Below are 23,824 nucleotides of genomic sequence, written 5' to 3'. Positions count from 1 at the left end.
TTAAAAAGTTCAAACGTAAGCACTGAAAGTGCAGATTTCTGATGGATTTCATGTGTGACATACTGCAATTCATTAACTTCTAACCTTTCTTTCATACGGAGCAAAATCTTTAACAACAGCTGTAGTGTATTTGATAGCTCAGCTCATTATACCATATATTAGTATGACAGAATTCTTACTCTAGTGTTTCTGTGTTCTTCAACAAAACCCTTAACAACTACATGACAAAGTGAGCCGTTATTTCTATTTTCTAAATCAATTATGTGTGATATTAGCTAATGTCGTCCTTATTTTTCAAATATTAATCTTTTAAGTAACAAAGATGATAACCAGCTGCATAGTTCAGTACAAATATTATATGAAGATATGATTCATGTTTCAGAGACCAGTTAGATTGAAAATGTGTTACATTATGTACTTTGGATTAAGGTTTCGTGAAAGAAAGTGAATCCTGTAACTCAGGTCTAGATTAGAAATAAAGTCACTTTTAAATTACAGTTGTAGTCAGTAGAAAGGCATGTATGAATTCTGATCTCACCCTATCCTGTGCAAATATTTATGTCACTGTATTATTTATGAAGGAATATGGCGGAAAATTGACAGAAATTAGAATTCATCTGTTAAATCCTGCATTTAAAGGTCTGAATATTAAATACTCTGTGAAGATTTACTTGAGGATGTGAATGTCTCTTTGCAAGCCCAAATGTTGTTTCCTGTACTGGTTTTTACCAGAGATGTTGCCAGTAAAGAAGAGGGATGGAAGCTCAGAAGCATCCAGGAGCAAATCCAGTAGAGACTGCTTGATAGAGGGAAAGACATATTGAATGTAATTCCTCTAAAACTTGCTGTTTTGTGGAGAAAAACTGTAGGTGTAGTGTTTATACAATTCATATTGCTTGGAAGATCCCTTTACATTCTGCATATTTTCATGGAAAATGTATCTGTTTCTTTAGCAGGCATTCCTTCTTCAGACAAAATTACCTGACTCTTCAGAGACACCTGATCCCTTGCCTTTGTGTGCACCCCTATTCTTATTATTTGAATTTAAGGAATTTAGTGTTACAGATTTGAATGCAACTTGGGCTTTTCTTGTGGGAAATACATCCTTGCATTTCCCTTATAATAGGAAATATCCTTATAATTATATCCTTATAATAGGAAAATAGCTTGAACTCTTGTTTAGTAAGGGATCTTATCTTTTACTGACACTGAGTGAGCTCTGGAATTAAATTTTATTTTACTTTTTAGTTATTCTTGCCAATAATTGATTTATTGTATTTTATTGATTCGGTTTAAACCTTTACATTACTACCCATTTTGCATAGCAACTAATTACCAGAGCAACCTAAAAAAGAATATTACCAACATATCACTTGATCCCTGACTATCTGCCAGTCTTTCAGAATCAGAGTTTCTTGAAGAAGGAAATGTAAAGGATTAAAATAAATAGAGGACTTGGAGATTTTCCTGGATGTAGAACTTCAGAGATCATTGCAGTAACAATGGCATAGTAATAATTTCTATCTCGAACTCTGGGTGTCATAAAAGCTCTAGGATCTCAGCTCTTTAATCTTGTGAAGCTGACTACATAGTGTCTTCAAAGTTCTGCAGTTTACCAAAATCTTTATTTTATTTTACTCCCTGAAAATTGCATATTTTGAATGTGATTAGATTAATCCCATTAACCTTATAATGTAATTGGTCAGCTTTTCTTGTTTTCCTCAGGAATTAATTATCATTTTTTTAATGGAAATGCTTAGTGAATTTTGTGCTAGATTAAGTGCTTTTTTTGTTATTGTTTTTGTTAATGCTGTTTTTAATTGTAGGAAAATGTTAATATGGCTTTATGTCCCTTATGCGATTGTTTTTCTTGAAGGTTGTCTCCTCAGAATTAACTGCCACCTAATAAATAGGCCCAGATGTAGCAACAAAAATGAATAGCAAATGCAGCTTTTAGAGTGAATGAGACTGGTCTGGACAGAAGGTAGCCTAATCATTGCTATTTTAAAGGAGGTTTCTTTATGAACAGTGTTACAGAAACCAGTGTTTGGATTCAAATACTCTGATGGGGTCATAAAGCATTCATACATAAGATATTTCATGATGGATAACAATTTTTTCCTGAGCTGAAGAGCAGTACTTGGAGTTTCACACTTGCTTGCCTGCATTAAAATACATGAAGAAAATAAATATCAGGTGAAATTAATTATAGTGATTAAGAACCATTACAAGTTTCAGATATAGTCATGCAGAACCCTATTTCAATTATTATAGAACTATACAGCCATGTCTTTCCAATTGAAAGATTTAGCTGTTAATTATATGAAAACAGCTTATTTACATTGAGACTTTAACATGAGTTTTTATTTTCCTTTGATCCAAAGAGTCCTTCTTTAGCTGTGTGTATTCTTTGTATCTTCAGGAATACTGCAGTTTGGATTTTCTACTGTGGATTTTACTGTGCAAGTACTTGAACAGTACTTGGACACTGCAAGATGCGAAAATGATTTTGCAATGCTGTTTATAATGTGGATTGTATATTTTATTGTTGGTTGGGTTGTTTTTTTTTTAATTAACCTGTAACGTAGTCTTACACAAACTGCCCAAATACATTTTTTTTTCTGTGATACAGGGGAACCACAGTTTTGTTATATTCAGCTGCAGAAGATAGAGGTTGAAAAGCTGTAGCAAATCTATACTGTTCAGAAGGACACTTATCATCAATGCTTCTAATGTGCAAAGAGCACAATGAATTCAGATTTATGAAAATGTAATATTATCCTAGAATCCATAAATCTGTAGGTTAAAATTAAGTTGGTAGGAAACTTTTTTCTCCTCCAACTCTTTAAAAGACAATTATATATGAAGAAAGAAAATACCTGTTTAGGGACAGAGGACTCTTGACAGTCTCCCACAGATGTGGCTTTTTTCCAGTAAGTTTATACAAATAACTTTTTCTAAATCTTTATGGCTTTGGCACAATTTTCTAATAACTTTTAGGTTAAGTAGTTGTGATTACATAAAAAAATTGCATTGTACGTGTCATAATTGAAACAGGATTCCATTTTGCTTATTCAAGGAAAAAGAATATGGTTACAAGTATTCACACAGAATGAACAGGTGATGAATATTGCTGGGCTAATAACCCTTTGGAAAGGATGCAAGAATACAGATTGATTTTTGTTCTCTTATCCGTAAAGGAGTTTCTTGATAACCCTCTAGGTCTTTGGATGGCTTTAAGTGAACCAGAATAATAATTTGATTTTGGCTTCAGTTGAGTTATTTTACAAATTGAATTCACCATTTTTACTAAATGCTGCTGTTGAAGAGTTAAATCAATCACAGAGCAAAAAAAAGGGCATAGCATTTGAGTATTTTGAGTAGGCTCTCAGGGATCCAGAGGCATGCTGCTGCTACATAAATACAATCATACCTCTTTTCAAAGCATATTCACTTGGGCACATTGAGAATCAATAGAATATAAGTTCAGTAAATAGGCTTCAAAACAAAAAGTGTTTTGCAAATATGCAGAGCAATTCAAATATAATTTGCAGAGCATTTTACCAAGATGCAAAGGTTTTAGTCTTTCTGTTTTATGGTTAAGACTTACACATATCATTGTTAATACTACATAAAATCCTGACAGAAAATCTTACGGAAAAGCTGAGCTGAGGTTTTTGCATCCATATTCTGATGTTTTAAAAAAGTGCTGTTTTATTCTGGACATGCTGTTGTTAGCCAATTTTAAGTACCAAGACCAGAGAAGGCCTTCTACGAATAGAAAATAAAATTATTGCCAGAAATTTTCAGTCTGGCAATACCTCAAAGGTATTGGATGTCCCTTTATGTTAAAAAAAAACAAGCAAATGAAGAAAGAAGCCCCCACAAGCCCATCCAAACCAGAAGAGGCTGTCTATGCTATCTGGTAAAAAACCAACTGTACTTTTTCATGGGTTCATTTATATACATTCCAACTATGATTTGTGCATTGGAACAGCACATAATATGTAACTTTCCATGATGTTTGAATTTTCACCTGACAGAATAGTACACTTCTGGGCACCTGAGGGGATTTTTGATTCTTCTAAATTCCATTGGATGTTCTTGTCAGTCCAGATTTCATTTTTGCTATATTACAGTCATGCTGTATCTTGAATGGTTTCATCATAATTGCTTATTCTTTTTCAGATGAAACACTGGGTTCATCTTAATTGTGGAATTATCATATTTTAACTTCAGTAAAGTTGCCTGTCTTAACAATTTGAGCCTTAGGATAAAAATATTTACATAATAGTGGATACTTGCTGTAGAAAAGCAATGCCAGACTGTCAAGTGTGTCAACAAATTATACTGAAGTTAATTCAACCAAAATTGCTGTGGTAAAGATCAACAGAATTGAGAAAGTTGACCACAACAAACTGATCAATGCTGGAAGCATAAAAATTGGAAGATGGTTAGGCATTTATTTTATATAATGCCCATTTCTACAGTCTTGTTGGGGAGAGAATTAGAAACAGAATAAATACAGATTTTACTTACAGAAAGATGAAAATATCTAAAAATATTTTAAGTAATTAAATTCATATCATAAAATTGAAAAAATATTCCAGTTTATTTCATAGCAAACAAAGTTCAGGTATTCAGCAAAAGAAACTCAGTACCCAAAATTATAATCCAGTGGAATGATTGAACTTATTTAAAGATTTGATCAAAGAAATTAGAAATTAAAAGGTGAATTTTTGACTGGAGGTTGCAGTGACGCTGTTGAGCAGGATGGGAACAGAGAACTCCAGATCAGAAGGCTAAGAAAATGAACTCTGATTTATTTCAAATGTACCACTCTATATATAGAGAACATCGAGAAGACTAATTTCATTGGTCGTAGAGTAAAAACATGTCACACCATTGGTGTGCAGTGAATGATGCACAGCGGCAGAGCATATCTATAAACAATGTGAATAACAAGCTAGATTAGAGAATTATTTACATTCTTTTCCAACTGCTTCCCAGGCTGTCTCCTGGTTAGAAAACCTTTCTCTTTCTCTCTGACTGAGCTGAGAATACCCACATTGCAGTATTTCTATAGTGCTTTCCAAATCTGATTTTTCAGATAAAATCTTGTCAGTAAGCCAGGGGGTTTTCTTGCTGTTTGGGTTCCCAGGAATTTTGTTCAAGTTATTTGTTATAGTTGCAAAATAGAACTGATGAAGATGCACTAAAAGAAACCCTGGAAAATCCAAACCACATTATTCCTGAAGATACAAAGAACACACAGCTAAAGAAAGACTCTTTGGATCAAAGAAAAATAAAAACTCATGTTAAAGTCTCAATGTAAATAAGCTGTTGTCATGTAATTAAACAGCTAAATCCTTCATTTGGCAAAACATGGCTGTATGTTTGTATAATCATTGAAATAAGGTTCTGTGTGACTATATCTGTAACTGGGAATGGTTCTTAATCACTGGAATTAATTTCACCTAATATTCAGACTATGTATTTTAATGCACACAAACAACTGATGTTTCCTCTTAATGTGCAGTTCTTCATTTGCTCTGGCTCTGGCCATAATGAAGTCTCCCATCATAAAGTAGTGCGATAACAGCATAAATACAATGTAGTAACAGCATGATTTAACTGCATGAATCAGCAGTGGACTGTTGGGGCTTTCCAAATCTGTACTGCAATTTTGCTATCTCAACACAGTGTTGGAAAATAAATGAGGTAGCTTTAGGCTTGGAATGGTTCCAGTCACCATAAGCAGTCTGACTTTGTGCTTTGCTGGGGCTGCAAGGATGCTATTTCATACTTCAGTCCTATTTCTGGCTTGCTGAGTGTGTTATCATTTCCCTTGTAGCAACATGATCACTCACCAATAAGCTCATGACTCTAGGTCATGAATGTGGAACTGCAATGAAACAATTTGCCATTTTATTACCTTTATTTATGTTTACTTTTCAGAAAGAAATTACAAGTGGTTTAGATATTCTTATCTATTTGGGTAGTTTTGGAAATTTATTTTTGCCTCCATATAGATTTTGAATACTTAATCAGTTTTTGTTAATATATCTATACGGGTATCAGAACTCTTCCAGTTGATGGGCTTGTTCACTTTCCCAGTAGGCTATCCAAAGCTTTTCGTAATTTTCAGGAAGACTGCAAATAGGGAAACTCCAAAATATCAGAGGATAATACTGTGATGAGACTGGTTTTCCAGTGACCACAGTGTGTCCAGCTAACAATAGTAATGAGTTATTAATATTGTCTGCAAAAAGAGATATATATTCATTTACCTTTATGGATTTTAATGGAAATCTTGTAACATGTAAGTGCTTCCTGTATATGTGGCAATTTTTATCTATCTCAGAAGGCACAGTGGGAAGAAAATACTATGATCAGGAAGATAATAAAGACATAGTTTTGATTACAAGTATTAAATTCTATCATCTTTACTTATTATCTCTCTAATAATTATTATTTATTAGTATTTATTTAGCTAGTTTTCTTACTATCAGCTAAGAAGAACAAATGAAATGTTTTTTTCCCCCATGTCATTCTTAACAGCTTCATTTCTTCACTTTTCTTTAATTCTGAAAAGTGAATCTACATTGGTGAATGCAAATTTGCAATATAATAATTTCACGTGGTCTACTTTATTCTGTACACTTAAATAGCATTTAACGGTATCAACAAAAATATAATACAACATCCTAAATACTTTTTTTTTTTAACCATCTATAAGAGGAGGCTTCTTTAGTGGGAGTCAGTATGAGGCTATTCAGCATTTCCATTAATAAAGTAACTGATAATAGAAATCTGCAGATGACACAGGTTTACCATTCTGACAAAGTGAGGAGAAAAGAGCAGTTACATAAGCAAATCTTGAATCACTTGTTCAGTTAAACTCTTCAGGCGAGCTGTAGTTTGATACAGTCAAATGAAAAAAAATTGCAAATAAAGTAAGTAAGAATAGGTCATACCTCTGGAGTGTGAAACTGTACCCTGTGATGTGTGGCTTCAAAAGGGTGGGTGATGCCTACATCTCTCCTAATGAACGCCCAGAATGATGCTGTAGCACATGGGAGTGTTTGGATCCTTGAATTAATGAACCTAAGAGCTTGTTTTGCCTTTTGGTGATTTCTTTCTTTGTCAATAATACATCCAGTTCTGATGTCTTAGGTCAAAGACAGAGAGACGGCTCAGAGAGCATGACTGAAGTATTTGACATACTTAATTTGTCAAAAAGAAAATCAATAGGTGAATTGATTCATATATGAGAAATCTGATATGGAAAAACCCCCAAGACATTAACTAATAATGAATTTCTGTAGCTCTTAAAGATTTCAAGATCAAGATGTTTTTCCTGAAATTTAAAAAAAACCACTAACCATATGTTTAGGTTTAATTCCTATTATCCACACCAGGATAAGCAATGGTCTTCTCTGGCAGTATCATGTATGACTCTAGGAACCAGCCCCAAATTTATGTTGTGTACCTGTCAAGTAATACTCCCACTGACATACATGGTTGCTAGCATGTGTAGGTACAAAAAGCATCTGAAGATCTCACGGTTGTTGAAACAGTTAGATAATGAACTGGCCTTAGAGTATAATTTTGAATTGTCAGTCACCATTTCTAAAACATGTATAATGTTTTTGTCTACAAACAAATACCTTCTAAACATTTTGGACTCTAGTAATTTTTAGTTATCTTTAACATCTGAGAGCACACAGTGTTAGAACCACATTGCGGTGGTAAATATGTCTAAAATTGTGATTCTCTATAAAGCCTAGTTGCAGAGGAAAAGCACTATTTTGGATTAAAAAAGGTTCAATAATTGTTAAGTAATCACTGTTTTTTTCCTTATTGTTTTTAATTTTTGTCACTGTATCCAATAACATTATTGAACTCTAGAAGCAAGTTGATTTTGTTCTGCTTCTAAGTTGTGTCCTTCCTTGTCCTGGAAGGCTACATGAAATAAGAAGGAATATATATATATTTTCTGTTCAGACCTCTACGCCTCTAAGGATGCTGGGACTAAACTCCTTAGGGATTGAGCAGTGTGGTTTGGAGGCTGGGATCCAGAACAGGGGTCCCCTTCATCTGCACATGTTGGCAAGAGTTGTGTTTGGTCTGATTCCTGCTATAGGAAAGGAAAGATGTGATGCTAGGTGTGTATAATCTGAAGGGATTTCCAGTAAGTCTTGCTTTATGGCTTCTACTTCACTGTGTTGCTGTTACTGTCCAAGTTTTAAATCAAATCTTCCACACAATGAAAATCTGATTTTACTACACTGTAAGTTTCTAGAAAAATCACTTTCTGATTCCTGTATCCCATATTTCTCTCACCATTTTTTTTTAAATTTACTTTCAGTAAATACCACAAAGGGATCTCTGCATTTTCTCAATTTCAATATAAAAAGGATTTTTCTTGAACAAAGGAAGAACTCCTGTTTATCCTGAGCAATTTAAGTGACCTGCTGAACTAAATGCACTGGCAGGACTTCCATTTAGTTAGTAATTCACAGCTGTCACTGGAGACATCTCTCTACAAAGAAAACTGTTTTCTTTCCATGTTTATTTGTTCAGCAGAACCTGCTGCATAACAATGTCAATTATTGGCCTTATCAGTGTGTAACCCTGGAGAAGACTAAAATCACAGGAGCCTGTACACTTGACAACCAAACTCAATCAAAACTACTGATAAGAGAACAAAGAGAAACCAGAAGCTTTTGGAGTATGAGCTTAGTAATAGGATGAAGTGACATATGCCTTTCTTTGAGACAAGAAGATGGAGGAGGATTAATTTTCTTTCTTTCAATTTTCTGTTCTCTCCTATGGTTTCCTAAATGCTAGTGCGTGTAGATTTTGCTGTCTTACAACAAAATTGTCTCTTTGCAACTGCAAGACAGTAAAAATAACCAGAACTGAAAAGCCTATTTTTTTTTTTGTCATCCTTGTAAACAAATCAGAATTAGATTTTTTCAGAAATGTCATTATAGCAGATTTACTATTACTATCATAGCCTCCTGGTTAGATCTTTCGGCTGCCTTAAAGAGTAAAATCTTTGCACAACTTGTTTGCTCTCTGTAGTGTTTTTTGCGTTAGACATCCCTTTTCAAATATACAAAAAGCCCTCATTTATCCCATCTTAATTTGTTTTCTTCAGAGTAGGATTTGCTTGCTGTTAGCTGAATGAATAGTAATGGTTCCATCCAGTCCTTGGGAGCTGATTCACTAAAGCTTTGTGTTAATTTTTTTTCTTCGCAAGTCTCACACATCTTGCTTAGTTTCAGGTACTGATCCACATAGGTCAGCAGGTTAAAAAGGGGCATCTGAAATCCTTAATAGCTGTTGTTCTCTACCAACAGCTTTCTTAAATATTGCCACCCCTGAGAAAAGATGACAGAGCGCGGCACAGAACTGCTGTGGCAGTGCCAGCTTGCGGGCAAGCCTATTAAAGCAACCCGAAATTGCCAGCAGAAATATACCTCTGAAAGTTATATTTCATGTAGTTGACGTCTTTATTCTCTTCTGTGAGAAAAGGTCACATCTTCCAAGCTGTGCTATAGTGTCCTTTTTAAGAGATTATTGTGATAAATACAGGAATTCCTCTTCTCATCTGCCTGCTAAAGAAGGAGAAGCAGATGAGAGATGCGTTACTGTCGGTGACCAGCCCATCAAACTTGTTATACTACACAATGCATCACTGAAATGTTTTTCCATTGGAACTGTTAGTATGTTTTTTGCTAGACCCTGAAACACTTTTTGGTCATGTTTATTTATTTCAACAAAATGACATTTTATTCACAAGGTATGGTTTTGTAAAAGAAATAATGTTGCCCCAAGTCCAGTTATCCAAAGAAAAAGAATTTAGGTATAGTTTCGTTGTTAAAACCTATTTGATTTATGTGTGGTTTTGATTCTTTGGATAACCATTTCAGATAGATTTTTGGAGGCTTTTCTTTGAACGTCTGAAGGCCACAACCTTCTTCTTAATGTAATTGGAATTTTTATAAAACCAAGTGGGTGTAAGAACCCAACACCTGGGAGAAATACAGCAAAATACTGCTCATATTCAGTCTCAGTTATTAATTATGTTTATTATGAAGTATTTATCAGTTTAGGATATTTTAATTCTTTAGGTTATAGTTTACAATTGGATTACATTGTGTTAATTTGAATTGATGCTTCAGTCTGTCATCTGTGGATGCACTTTTGGAATTTCTGACTGAAGCATTCTATATTATATATCTTTTTTCTTAAGGCATCAAGGAATGTATAGAAATTTGAGGGGATGTTGTTTTTGTACGTTGGGAAAACCTGTGCAGCTTGGGTGATCCTGTCTTGTGTTCTTGTGCCTGTGTGCTATGCTCGCCAAGGAAGCTTAATTGATTTCTTAATTTGAACAGTGGCATTTTCCTCAGAGATGAAGGGATTTTCGGATTACATCTTATTGATTTTTTGTGAGGCTTCTCAAGTTAACTAGGAAATTTTCAGTTATCAGATGGGGCAGGTTGTTTCCTTTAACAGTGATATCTTCATGAAGGTCTCTTCCACTGCCAAATCATTGGTTATCTGTACTGCTGTCCTTAAGTCTCTTAGAGGTGCACAAATACTTTATGGGCTTTGACATGGCAAGTGGGGAATGATTGTTATTCAGAACAAAACACCAAGATGTGGCTTCATTTGGTGGTGATTGAGCGATGTAATGGAACTGGCCTTTCAGTCCTATATCCCATAGGATACTGACAATATTCCATTTGAACTGTGTTTAGAACTACTTGTTTTACGTCTAAAAATACACTAGTTTAAGTAGGCTCTGCACTGTGACATATTTATTGGATGTAGAAGTTACATATCTCAGTCAATACTATTTAAGTTATAGAAAACAAGTAGTTTTTCATCAGCCATCCTTAATATATATTTTCTCTAAAACAAGATGCGATTTTTTTCAGAATAATTTACAGCATTTTGTCAAAACATAATAATTACTTTAGGTTAGAAATACATACAATTTTTATACACTTTTCTCCTGTGCTTCATTATATTCAGTTGGTATTTTATGATTTTCTTTCCTTTTTTTTGGCTGAGTTTTTAGCTATACATACTACAGTGTTAAAATCTAAGTCATTGTAGATAAGGAAATGTAATATGTGTAAATTAGTAGAAAGTGGCCACAGCTGTAGAATTGTCCCACTTAAAATGCATCGCCAAATTATGGTCAGGAAAGCCAAACCAAGAAGAGTGGTTAGCATATGGACTTCATGGAAAGGTGGAATTGTAAATTTTCTCTTGGAATCTGCTATAGAAATATTTTGATCTTGCTTGACTACAGAAAAAAATAGACAGAGTGTAGTAACTTATTGGTAAGTCATTTCAGAAATTAAATTCTGCCATAACTGCTGCAGCCTTAATTGGTACAGTACATTCTGTGTTTGGATGGATTTTGTTTGGATTTCCTTTTTATAGAATGACTACTGATCTCATGACTTTTTATATTCTGGGTATTTGCATCTGTTCTCCTTCATTTGTTGTGATTTGGATGGAACTAGTGGTAAATGACATACTTGGGCTTTTTATTATTTATTTGTTATTATTTGTATTTTGGTATATAAGAAGTAAACATATCTCCAAATAACATCAATATGGCAATATTTCATAGAACAATATGGCAAAAAGTATAAATCAGAGTGGTTCAGGACTGTTCTGTTCTGAGCTCTAGCAACTGGAACTGTCAGCTCTATTTCCTGGATACAAGTGTGAAGCTTCGAGATACTCAGTTTCCATATGAGATATGTAAAATGGAAGTTCTGTTTTCTCTAGTTTAAATGTGAGAAAGAAACTAGCAATGTTTTTGTTTGACTGTTCAATTTAGGTTTTAATTTAAATCTGTGTTCGAGTATCATAGAATCAAAGAAGGTTTGGGGATGAAAGGGACCTTAAATCCTTTAGGTTCTGTGGCAATGCTTGCTTGATTCTAACTCCTTAAACTTGTCTTATAGACTTGAGATAGTAATGTGTGGATAGTAAGTTCAGCTGAGAAAAAGATCTAGCATGCAAATTTGTTTCTTGTTTTAGGGACGGAGTTTACTTGTGGGTTTGGTTTTTATTTGGGACCAAGGTAGTAAGACTACCTATAAAACCAGCTGAGATGTGGTCCTTTAATGTACTTTTTAACCAATACTCTTGGAAATGAAGATGTAAATCTCTTCAGCTAAGTGAGCTGAAGCTAAGCACAGCTTCTCTGACATAGTCCTTTAGAACCACATATTTTATGATTGGTGATTAAGGTTGCTAATGACTTGTGTAAGAGATCCATACCAGATGAAACAAGACTTTAATTGCTAGTTTAATATGCTGAGTACTGGAATCTTCTTCAGTAGTCATGAAAAGAAAAATACAAAAGGGAAATGAAAAAAACATCAAATTTCCATAAGCTTTCATTTTCAGGATGTTAAGGTATATTTCTGTGAAATTATTATTAGGAATATGAAATTAATTATAAGAATAGCATACTTCTTTATGTTTTCATAAGATTAATGGCAGATTGATCAGTTGAAATGAAGAATTAAAATGTATATTTGAATCAAAGACTATATATATATTTATGTATATATATTTATACCGTACTTGAATCAAGGGATAAAACAAATATATCCTTGTTGAGAAGTGCTGTCCTTGAGGTCCTGAATGTAAGCTGGTAGCAGAAGAAATTAACCTTTAAAATATTTAGATTTTTTAAAAAATATTCATTTTAAGATGCAACAAGTCTAGTTGGAATTCTGAATATAACTTTTTCTCTGTAGTTAGATTCTACTGTTTTGAGCTCTCTGTGCTGTGGTCTGTTGATTGAGATGTCATGGTGTGTGAAAAAAGGTCAAAACTAAGATGTATGACTGAAAGAATTAATGTTAATTTCAAGGAATTCTAGGAGCATAATGTAAGTAATGGACAATAAAGGAATGTACAACAAAAGATCAAATTTAGCATTGAATTTAGGAAGTTCAATGTTACAGTATTTCAGCAAATATTAGAGTCGGGTTTTTTGATTCTTGTTTCTTTCCTCTAAACTTTCACATTCCAGGGGAAGTTTTTGAATGACACTGGTTTATGACTGGCCAAGATTATATCTCTTAAATCTCTCAGACTGTGTTGAGTGCAGACTTCAGTGCTCCTACCACTTAGCAAAGATAAACTAGTCTTGCCCCATCTTGTGCTTATCAAAGTTTTGGTTCATCCATAGTCTTTGAAGTTACAGGAACCAGGAAGGCATTTTTGCATCCAGGATCCAAAAGGGACTGTTCTGTGCTACCTCAGCCATTGCTGCCGTGTGCTTTCCATGCTCAGGAAGCAGCACAGGCACTCAGCTGTACCACTGAAGGATCCAGGTCCACTTATGCCTTTTATTTAACACATATCTGCATCAAATATTTCTTAAGCTGCAGTAGGTGACCTATTCCTACTATCTCTTTAATATTAGATTTTGAAATCTTAGTATTCTCAATTCCAGCTGGGCCTATCAGGAAAGAAATGTTTTCTCTAACTCCAAGACACAGGTAATTAATAAGTGGCACAGCACTCCAGAAATAGAGCTCATTATTTACGACTCTGTGTAGCAGGTTAGGACATCTGGAGAAGGAAGAAGTGGCAGCAGCATAGGGAATATTGCTGAGCATATTGCAAGAAACAGTACTCAAGAAAGAAAAGAGAACTTGTCTCAGAGCTAGAGCCGTATTCATTTGGTGCACTATCATATCAACAGCAAGGGACAGAGAGAAGGGGAAGGTGGCACTGAGGCAGCTGAACAAGGTCATCCAGGCTCTGCAGTGTGTGCTGGACCTGTGCTTTCATGTCACTAGGCACTGCAGTTACTGCTTTGATAGCAGGCTGGTAGGGGAGGATCTGTAGTGAGCTTGGCTGAGTCCCAAAGCAGCAGGTATCCTTTATCCTAAATATCTGGGAAGAGGATTAGAGGTTAACATGGCACAGCACCGTTCCAGCCTGGGTACTGCAGCTCTTACAGGGTGTGAGGCACTGCAGCTCTAGCACATCTGTCTGTCTGCTCCACAGTGCAGGGAAGGGGACCGAGGCCACAGAGGGGATGCCCGCTTGGCACTAGCCATCCTTTCCTTTCATGCTTGACAATCCCAGATGCAATCAAGTGAGAAAGAATGTTGTAAAGGAAACAGGAATTAAATAATCCCTATGTTAAGGATTTTTTTTCCTGTATAGTAATTACATCTGGTTGCAAACAAATGTAAGAATCATCGTCCAGCTTTATCTGTAGTCCAACATTATGCAATTTCCCATAAAACCATAAAAAAAATTAGATTTCTTTTAATGCATGCATAAGCTTTATTTCTCTTTTCTATTACCTAAAAAGATAAATGAGCCTTTTTTTTTTCCTGGCAATAATTGGTTTCCTCCTTATATTGTCTCAATAATTACTCTAAATAAATTTTTAGTAGAATTTAGTAGTTCTTTAAAAGTAGGTGCTGTGTTCTGGGATTTCAAGTACAACTTTGGAAAGTACAAATAAAGGGGCCATTTAATCAAATTGCCAGCATAAATTTTGCAGTGTTTTATATGTGTTCATAATGTGTAATACATACAGCTCTTATTAAAATTATAGTTGTTAGCATTTTCTTATCAAATCATTGGAGATTATATATAAATTTAATTTACCTTTAAGTTACTTCTATGCAGTCCTAAAGTATAATATTGTAAAGTTTATGATCATAAAGTATAGTAAGATTGTAGGTTCTGCTTATCAGTATAAAATAGAGCTGTGGTGGACCAGGAGTACTCAGACTCTAATTACATTGCAGTTAACAGCAGGAAGGATTAACAGCTCTCATAGAAAAGTACTGCATTTTAGGAGTGCCTTTATTTGTTAAATTAATAGATCAGTTCTCACTTTTGACACTAAAAGCTAACTCTGTTAATGTCCTCAGTATGTTCACGTTTGATTTTAACTTTAGTTGCTGCCATTTCATATTATCTAAAATGGAAACACTATTCCTGGTTTTTATGTCCTGTTAAGTTTCTTCTCTTAAAAAAAAAAAAAAAAAAACAAACCCTTGCAATTGAGCTTTGTCAATAATTCACACAGACAAAACCTCTGTATTTTCAAATTAAATATACTGCTTTGATTAGCACCTTAGTGTTCTACTCATTAGAATAACATTTTTATGTTTTATAAACTATCAACATGTTTTCTGTAACTGGTTTTGATGTTCCTTCCTTCAAGATCCACATATGAAGTTAGAGTAGGGGTGATAGTAAATAGCATAACAACTACAGATAGTCACTGCCAAATAACCAGTATTACTGGCCAATCTTACACTAAAAATTGTATTTCTAACAGGATTATGGCAGATGTCATACTGTAAAGAGGTTTGGTAATGAACCAGATTCCAAAACACGATAAAATTTGCTTTCTTTGCTCTGGGTTTGGGGTTTTTAAAGATTGTTTTAATATGCTGAGGTTTCACTGAGTTAAAATCTCAATGAGGAGAAAGAGGCTGATAACTTTGTAATAATTAGTATAAATATATTTTGTGAAGTCTTATTAATATTCAGTTTTGATTTCGTCTACAAGGAGCAGACCTTGACCTTTTTGATTTTAGAGGAAACTGCAGAATAAAGGCTTTGGAAATCACCTTTTTGAGCTGTCTATCTGGTAATCTGGTAGTTTATTGTAGATATGTGTATTGGATCTTCTAGGATAACATTTTTTCCCCTCAAGAATAATTTTGTGTCTGACAACAGCCATTGCTTAACCTTCAGTATTACTCTTACTGTTGTGGTGTGTAAAACATAAACCTCATACTTTTACTCTTCATACATCTAGAGGTGCTTTTGTACCACAGCACTTCCAGTATATTTACCACTGTCTTGTCTCGACTACAAGGTGAAGAGAATAGTTCTAGAATACATGTTAATTATCTGAGAAAGATTAGATTTTGAAAGTACATTTACTTTAAAATTGCACACTATATAGCTGCTTCTAAGTGTTTAAAAATATGTTATATATAGCAGCATAGTTGAGGATGCTATATATAAAGCGTTTCAGCATATTTTAAAAACACACAAAGTATCATGTAAATCCAAATGTAGTTAAAGTTGTGGAAGTATGATGAGTGAAAGTCTATAAAATATAAGGTTTTTGTTTGGTAACAAAAATGTTGAATTTCAAATGTACTGAAGAATTATTTCAGAATTGTGGGTTAAATATGTCAGCGTAAACCAGAAATCTCTTACAAAGGCTAGTATATAGTTTAGATTCAGATATTTTGCCATACTTAAAAGTCAGTTTGATTTATAGATTTGTAATTTATTCATAGTCTGACCCAGAAACTCTGCTACACCAGGCCCCTAAACCCTTTAATTACAGATGAAAAATACATACTTCTACTTGTCAGGAAACATACCTTTATTGTTTCTTGAGATGATCCAAAGGGATGTTTAACTTTTTTTTTTGTTGTTGCACTTTTGGATTTCTTTTCTATTTAAGCCCAGGTCCTTTAAAAAATAAACACTGGAAAATTTCACTGTGGAAGGGAGGTCTATAGTGTAAGTTGCTGCTGCAAGCCAGGCTAGCATTGGAGCTTGAGCAGCCTGTTCAGGGGTGTGCCAGGCGAGCTGTGAAAATCCCAGTGGAGAGATTTACAGTTTCCCTGGCAAGCTGCTCAAGCACCCTCATTGCAAAGGATTGTTTTCTTATGACAAGTTAGCTTCCCGTGACAAGTTAGCTTCAGCTTGTTACTATTGCCTCTTGGCACCTCTTTTCTTCTTTCCAACCCCCTCTGTGTAGAGCTGCTCTTAGATCCTGCCTTAGCCTTCTCTCCGCTAACACATGCCAGTTTAGTCACACTGCCCTGGGTGACATCAGCTGCAGCCCCCTAACTATGGGAGTAACAGTGTGAGTAAAATCTCTTCACTTTTTGTGCTTGATGAGGGGCAGGAGCAAATAGAAGTGGTACCTTGATCCTCCTCTGCCTGGCTGGCAAGGAGGGAGGGAGGATGGAGATGCCTTTCCGTGGTGTGGCGTGAGAGGGCAGACACCACAAATAGAGCTGAAGCTGAGCTGGCAGGCTGGGCCATGCAGATGGGCCCCAGTTCAAGGGATTAATATGGCTGTTCCTCTTAGTAGGAGTCCAGGAAACCAGGGGACTCTATTTGCCAGATTCAAAGGACATAATTTTGAGCATATTTGTTGTTGATACAACCAAAATATAAACAAACATTGGACTGGGATTTTAGAAACCCCAGCTCTGATGATGATGATCCACTGGCTGCCCTGATTCTTCAGCCAGGTGTCATCACAATACCATTTAAATTAAGCAGAAAACAAAACTGTTCCAGGAATATTTTACAAAAATTGATTTTTAGACTCAGTTTTCTTCTGAAATGGACCAGGCAGTTTATCACCTACAAGTTTTTAATGGTAAATATTAATTCACATTATGATTCATCATATTTCAGAGTGCCTCATATTTTAATACTGTTGTGGATAGGAAAATGAATCTAAGAAGTTAGTGGATGCCTTATATATACATGCTGCTTAGTAGTTCCTGTTTATCTGTTGTCAAAAAAATAATGTTAATTAAAAATAAATTAGTAAGCTTGAGTCATTTGTAGTAATTCTTGGTCTTCTTTTTTAACTGCAAAATGCTGAATTGAACAGTTTTAGACAAACTTGTCATGTGGTCTTTTTAATATTAAGTAGTGTGTTTGTACAATTCTTCAAATTCAAAGACTTTCTTTGGGAGTTTTTGATTATTTCTTTATAGTAGTTTCTTTATTTCCAAAGAATGCTCCATATGGAGCAATAAAGGCAGTATGATTTTCGTTAGCAGTTAAAAAAAATTCTTATTTAAAGAAAATAACATTTTATTTAGTGAGGTTTTTGCCAACTTTATTTTTCAAAAGATGTAAGCTTTATTTCTATCTGAGAAATAGATAGATTTCAACAGCTCTGTTGAAAGCTCTGTAATAGATCACAGGAAGATAAGCCTTATCTTTAGACAGTCATACAAGTAGTATGTCTTTGGCCAGTTACTTTACATGGATTTATAACACATATTAACCAGTCAGTATCAGTCTTAGATTTTGGTATTCTCCCTTGGTAACAGTGGCAAAATGCCCACTCAAACAGAAGTAGACTTGGAGACAGTAAATGCATTACTCTGCCATTTATTTATATATTTAATTCATGAAAATCATTATCAAATTTGAAATTAATGGTAGAAGTATTAAACTAGTTCATCACTAACAGCCCTATTTCAGATTTGAGCTATATGTTAAATGCCATATAGATGGATGTCGAAGCTGTAGTCTTTGGGTGTTCCAAAGGCCAAAGAAAACCAAAGCCCAAAAGAAAACCAAAACACTGCTCCAGCAATATGAATCATTTGCACCAGTTTGCACCAGAAGTCTGACCCAGAACAGTCTTGAGACTACAAAGAATAAAAGAGGTAATTTCACAAAGCTCACTGAATTAATTGCTATGTCTTAGGGCTGCTTGAAAGTTACTTCTGTAAAAGGAGAAAAGAACTTTCATGGAGGTTGGCATTTCTGATCCCTCCACACAACCCTCCTACACTCTACTGCTAATTTATTAATTACAGTTATCAACATAACTGTCAAATAAGTACATAGCAATTTTTTTTAAAGACTGGAATTTTGACAGTTGTACAATACTTTATTAAAAATGTGTTCTCTCAAGTGTAATAGAGACATTCTCATGCTATCTCTGTTATATTACTACTTATTATTCATAATTAAATATACAGTACTGCTCAACTTCTATCCTTTCTCTTTTCATATTACAAGAACCAGTACAGCAAGACCGTGAAATAGATGAAATCAAAATAATTTTCTCAAAAACACAAAGAAATAATTTAATGTTAATTTTTGCTCCTGGCTGTTTCCTAAAATCACGGAGTCCTTGCTAAGGGCTTCTACAGCCATCTTATATGAAAGAAGGTGCAGAGGAGGGAGAAGGGGGAACAAGGAAAATACGACTCTCATGAAGAAGAATAATTTCCCTGGGTACTTATATATGATACTGCAGGATGCTAATTTATAACAAGATAATGGCTGTGGTTTTAATTGCATTCCGTTCACTTATTTCTGATCTTTAGAATAAACCTGAACAGACATACTACACAAAACTATACTTATACACATCCTCACAAATACATATGCATGTATACAAACGTGCACAAATTGTCTGCATTTTTTCTGCAAAAATAGAGCACCTAGAAGATACAAGCAGGCTTAACAACTTCACTTATTCCTGAGTTTGCCTTATACCTCCCATCATAAAAATCCACATTCATTTTGTTGTGACTCATCCAAAACTTATCTTTTGCTGTTTTGCCACAGTTTATCAAAACAAAACAGACAGGTGATCTGCTCTATGGAAATTTTCAAACATGAACTTCAAAATTTAGCCTAGGGTGGCTTTTGCATCACATTTGAGGGTTTCTGACCTTATGGACCACCATTTTTTTTTCTTTAAAGAGCAGGCTAACTTCCTGAGTTTAGTAAAATTAGGAGCCTTATAAAAAAATGTCATTTGCATGAAGCCAGGAGACAATTTGTGGTAGTTCCAAAGAGTAGTTCCTGATCTTCCAAAGAGTTCTCTCAGAGCTGGCAGGTTTCAGCCTACAGATGAGGATTTGAGGCTTTGTGCTGCTGAAGTTCATGGTTGACTTTGATGCATGTTCATCAGAACTGAACATAGAGGCACTGTCCCAATGAGCTTCTTGGTACCTCTGTTTCTGGGCTTAGGCTCCTTAGAAGTGAATTTTGCCTAAACCTAATATGAGAGAGAGGAGAAGCTGACCCACAGGAAAATATTTTGGGATCAAAGGGAGTGGGAAACCTGGGCTAAGAATCGATGTGGGAGTTGGCTGCTACTGACTGAAATAATAATTTATTTCATGATTCTTCACGTATAAGTAGAGAAGTAACTTATCTTTGCATTGGTGTGAGAGAATCCCAGACTTAGCAATCATCCATAATTTTGAAAATGTATGTATCCAATTGTATAAGTTAATGCCCTGGAGCATAAAAATAATTTGGATAGGCAACAACACAGATTATTTTTCTCAAAAAAAATTACCTATCAAATAACCATATTTCAGCTACAATTAATAGCAGGTTTCTGAACTGAAAGTTTGAATAGCAAGTATCTATGTAAAAATCACTAAACCTAATTGGATCTCAGGTTTGTTTGGGAGACAGAGGTGCTACGTGAGTGGTTGCTTTTAAATGATCATTGTATAAGTAATACATAGTTATTACATTGCTATTTGAAAAAAATATATTTACTACTTTTTTTTGTTCTTTCTTTTCAATTAGGAGTTACTGATATTTTTACAGAATTTGCCCACAGTACACTGGGGAAATGAAGACATCAGTGTACTCCTAGCAGAGGCCTACAGACTGAAGTTTGCATTTGCGGACGCCCCCAATCATTACAAGAAGTGAATATAAAGAGACAGGAATCATTAGAAGTAACGTGTTCTGCAGTATTATGGCATCTGTTGTTCTGGTTATGCTTTCAGGTCATTGCTCTTTCATTTGAAGTAAGATGATCATTAAAATTCTGTTAGAATTTGCAGAATGAGAACAGAATACCAAAGAAGTGGACAAAGCAGGATATCGAGCAGCGAGTGAACTTAAAAGTGAATTTTTTTGCTCAGCATGAAAAATGAGTTCAGAAGTCTTATAATTTTCTTCCTTTCTCCCCTTCTCTAAATAGAATTGTTGTCTCTCTTATTTATGTTGAGCAGTTTTTCTATGTGCTTTAGGCTTAAAACTACTTATGGAATGATTTTGTCATTACTTCAGTGTCACCTGCCATGACTTTATCAGCCACTTTTGGTCAGTGAAATCTATCTACTTTGAGTGGCAAAAAATAACTTTTCCTTGATCATACAGACTATAGGAGACAGCAATGCCTGTGTTTTGAGGTCTGGTTATAACTCAAAAGACACTGATATTAGCACACCATCTGTTGTTTTTCCATGGAATTAGGTTAGATTACTTCCATAATATAAGAATATAGAAGGTTGTAATGGAAATTGGTGGCATTTTTCTAAACATTATTCAGTCTTGAAGGATGCTATAGAAGCTTTTTAGCCATAAAAAGGAGTTACTTAAAGCTGAAGACTCATCTATTACACTGAAGTAAATCCCTCTCAATATAGTCTGGAGTGCTTTAAAATTGTGAATTAAACAGAAGGCATAGTCTTGTCAAAGTAATTAAAGTTTCTCTTTTAAGGCCTTGCAATTTTTCAGCATGAAATTTCACTTTTAAGAAATGTATTAAGAAGCTTGGTTTACTAAGCAAGATATATTTTTATCTCAGTTGTTGCCTTATTCTCCATTTCTAGTGATTAGAAAAGGAAAATTAATATATCTTTCCAAAGCTTTCTTGTTAAATAATTTAATACCCTTTTCCTGATTATTCAGAGAAAGAGAGCTAGCTCCCAATAACAATAACAGTAACTGTATACTCAGATTGCTTGTGGGTCATTAGCAGAACAAAAATCCTCCATGAGTTTATAGACTAAAATTAATGTTTCTTCATATAACCATGGCATACTGAATAATTTCTTAAAACTTACATAATTAAAGTGCACTGGTTTTTTTCAATAAATATTTTCTGATAAGAATTATAATTTTGCTCTGTTGGATGTAAATAACTCATATTAATTTGTGCCTACCATACACGTGTGGGTTATGAAGGATGGGAGTTGCAATTAGCAATACACTTAAAAGTTCAGACTTACTATTCCTCAGTTTGGTTCTTGAGTTGCACAGCATTGCACAGAAAGTGTAGTGCACTTTTAAGTTTGGGAAATAAAAAACCTTCAAGAGATTTTTTCTTATGACTTGTTATTGAAAGATTATTTACAACTTCTTAAAAATATGTAGATACATATTTTGAAGAGAGCTTTCTAAATGTATTAGTTACATTACTTGCTTTAGGGGCCTTAGTTCTTCACACAGACTTTGTAATAATTAGGTGTTTCAGGGTAAACAAAGTAAAATACATTTTACCACCATGTGATTATGAGACCATGTATATTTTAAAAGTATATGAAGTCTTTGGTAGAAGCTAAAAAGAGAATTATTTCAGAAGCTTAGTTTGGCAACTAGGATGCATTTCTTTTCCACTGGTGTCAGCTGGGTGTTTCAGTTGTGATGGATACAGGGTCAGGCCTCCCAGATGGCTGCATCTGTGCCTGGAATGTGTAGTGGATCTGTGCTTCTTACACGTTTGTGTACTGCTTTCTGTAACTTCAGTTTGTGGTCTAATGTATCAAAATTTATGTTTACAAAGAATGTCATATTGTGCCTAACAGTGTCTACCAATAACAGAATAAAAGAAACATGAAATTTATGACCATTTGCTTTAACCTTGGTATTTGCAATCATTTGTTAATAGAAATGCATATTATTGTATTGAGAGAAGACAACACAGCATTACGTGGTATAAGGGTTTTCTATAATTAACTTTTTTCTATTAAGAGTTTATTTAGGTAGTTACATGTAACATGGAAAATTGATCCAAAGTTGTCTGCTGTGTCAGATGCTCCTGCATAACATTTTTGGGTCTGGATATATAAAATTTCCTTCATTGGGTCCACATAAGTTGTCTGTCATGTCTTCCAAATTCAACAGGTACCTCTTACTTCCCTTGGAAGGAAGTATTTGCATTAGAGGTCACATTTACTATTGTGTCTGTGTCAGAAGTTGAATATTGTACTTGAGCACATTGCTTTTTAAGGATAGTGGAAAGTTTCCTAATGTAATACCAATGTTTATTTATGTAGATATAGACTTTTTTGGAAAATATAGATATATAAATAACATTTATATATCTATGCAGATAGGAGTAGTTCTCAGTAAATAGAAGGCCAACATTTATGTAAAATTTCAAATTTTTTTCAAAACCCCACACATTTAACAATTTTACATCTCAGGTAAAATGTCATTCCAAAAAAAGTATTGCATAGAAAAGGAAATAGCATTATCATTATTACATCCCATGTACTTAGTTTTTTCAGATTTCAAGATTCTGAATATTATAAAATTTCTTTGTAATATGTATTTTCTTATGAAGGAGGCATCTTGACACATCACTAGTGAAACCAGGCAGTCATTTCCTAGAACTCATGTGAAATATTTAAATTGCAGTGTCTGAAATGTGTGTTAAATAATTTCTGTAATAAAACTTTAAACTAGAATGTACAATATAAAAAGATTTATGACTACAGAATTTGAAAAATGTAAATAATAAATTAGTTAACTGTGTAAATACAGTACATGGAGTAAGATAGAAATGTAAGTTGAAATCTTAGGTAACTCTGTAATATGTTATAAAAATATAGTTTCATTATTATTTGGTGCAGTTCCATATGGAAAGGCCTGTTAATTTTTTTTTTAAATTCCTAACTACAGAATAGAACTATCTGAAGTTCCATTGTATGCTTCTGACAAACATTACCACTGAGGCACTGGTTAAAACTGTAAAACTGGTGAAAGATGAGGAAATAAACACGTATTTATGAAGTGCTATATAGAGTGGAAAGCTTGTGTTTATTGTTTTCTTCAAACACATTGCACCCTATGCCAAAGCATGGATTCGGTGTGTTTCTGTTTTACAGCCTCAAAAGCCTTTATCATAAGAGGAGATGGGTTAACAGAACCTCAGTTCTCAGTTACATTTCTTCCACTCTCTGCCCAGGTATCTTGTAGGTTTTGCAAGCTGGTAATACAAGCAGCTTCCAAGGGTGTGTCT

At 34.3% G+C, this 23,824-nt stretch overlaps 1 protein-coding gene across 2 annotated transcripts in view; it reads left to right on the top strand.

The window, feature by feature from the left end:
- The window catches only part of TBC1D22A (TBC1 domain family member 22A), a 138,445-nt gene extending 114,844 nt beyond the window's left edge, over positions 1–23,601 (top strand). For both annotated transcript variants that reach the window (XM_053943140.1, XM_053943139.1), the window contains exon 13: positions 20,374–23,601. In XM_053943140.1, coding sequence (XP_053799115.1) covers positions 20,374–20,502 — 129 coding nt within the window. In that variant the 3' untranslated portion in view covers positions 20,503–23,601. The remainder of the gene's footprint in view (positions 1–20,373) is intronic.
- Positions 23,602–23,824: the final 223 nt, after the last annotated feature.

This window comes from Vidua chalybeata, chromosome 5 (assembly GCF_026979565.1).
Source record: "Vidua chalybeata isolate OUT-0048 chromosome 5, bVidCha1 merged haplotype, whole genome shotgun sequence".
NCBI classification, from domain to species: domain Eukaryota; kingdom Metazoa; phylum Chordata; class Aves; order Passeriformes; family Viduidae; genus Vidua; species Vidua chalybeata.
This window is presented reverse-complemented; position numbering and strand designations above follow the sequence as displayed.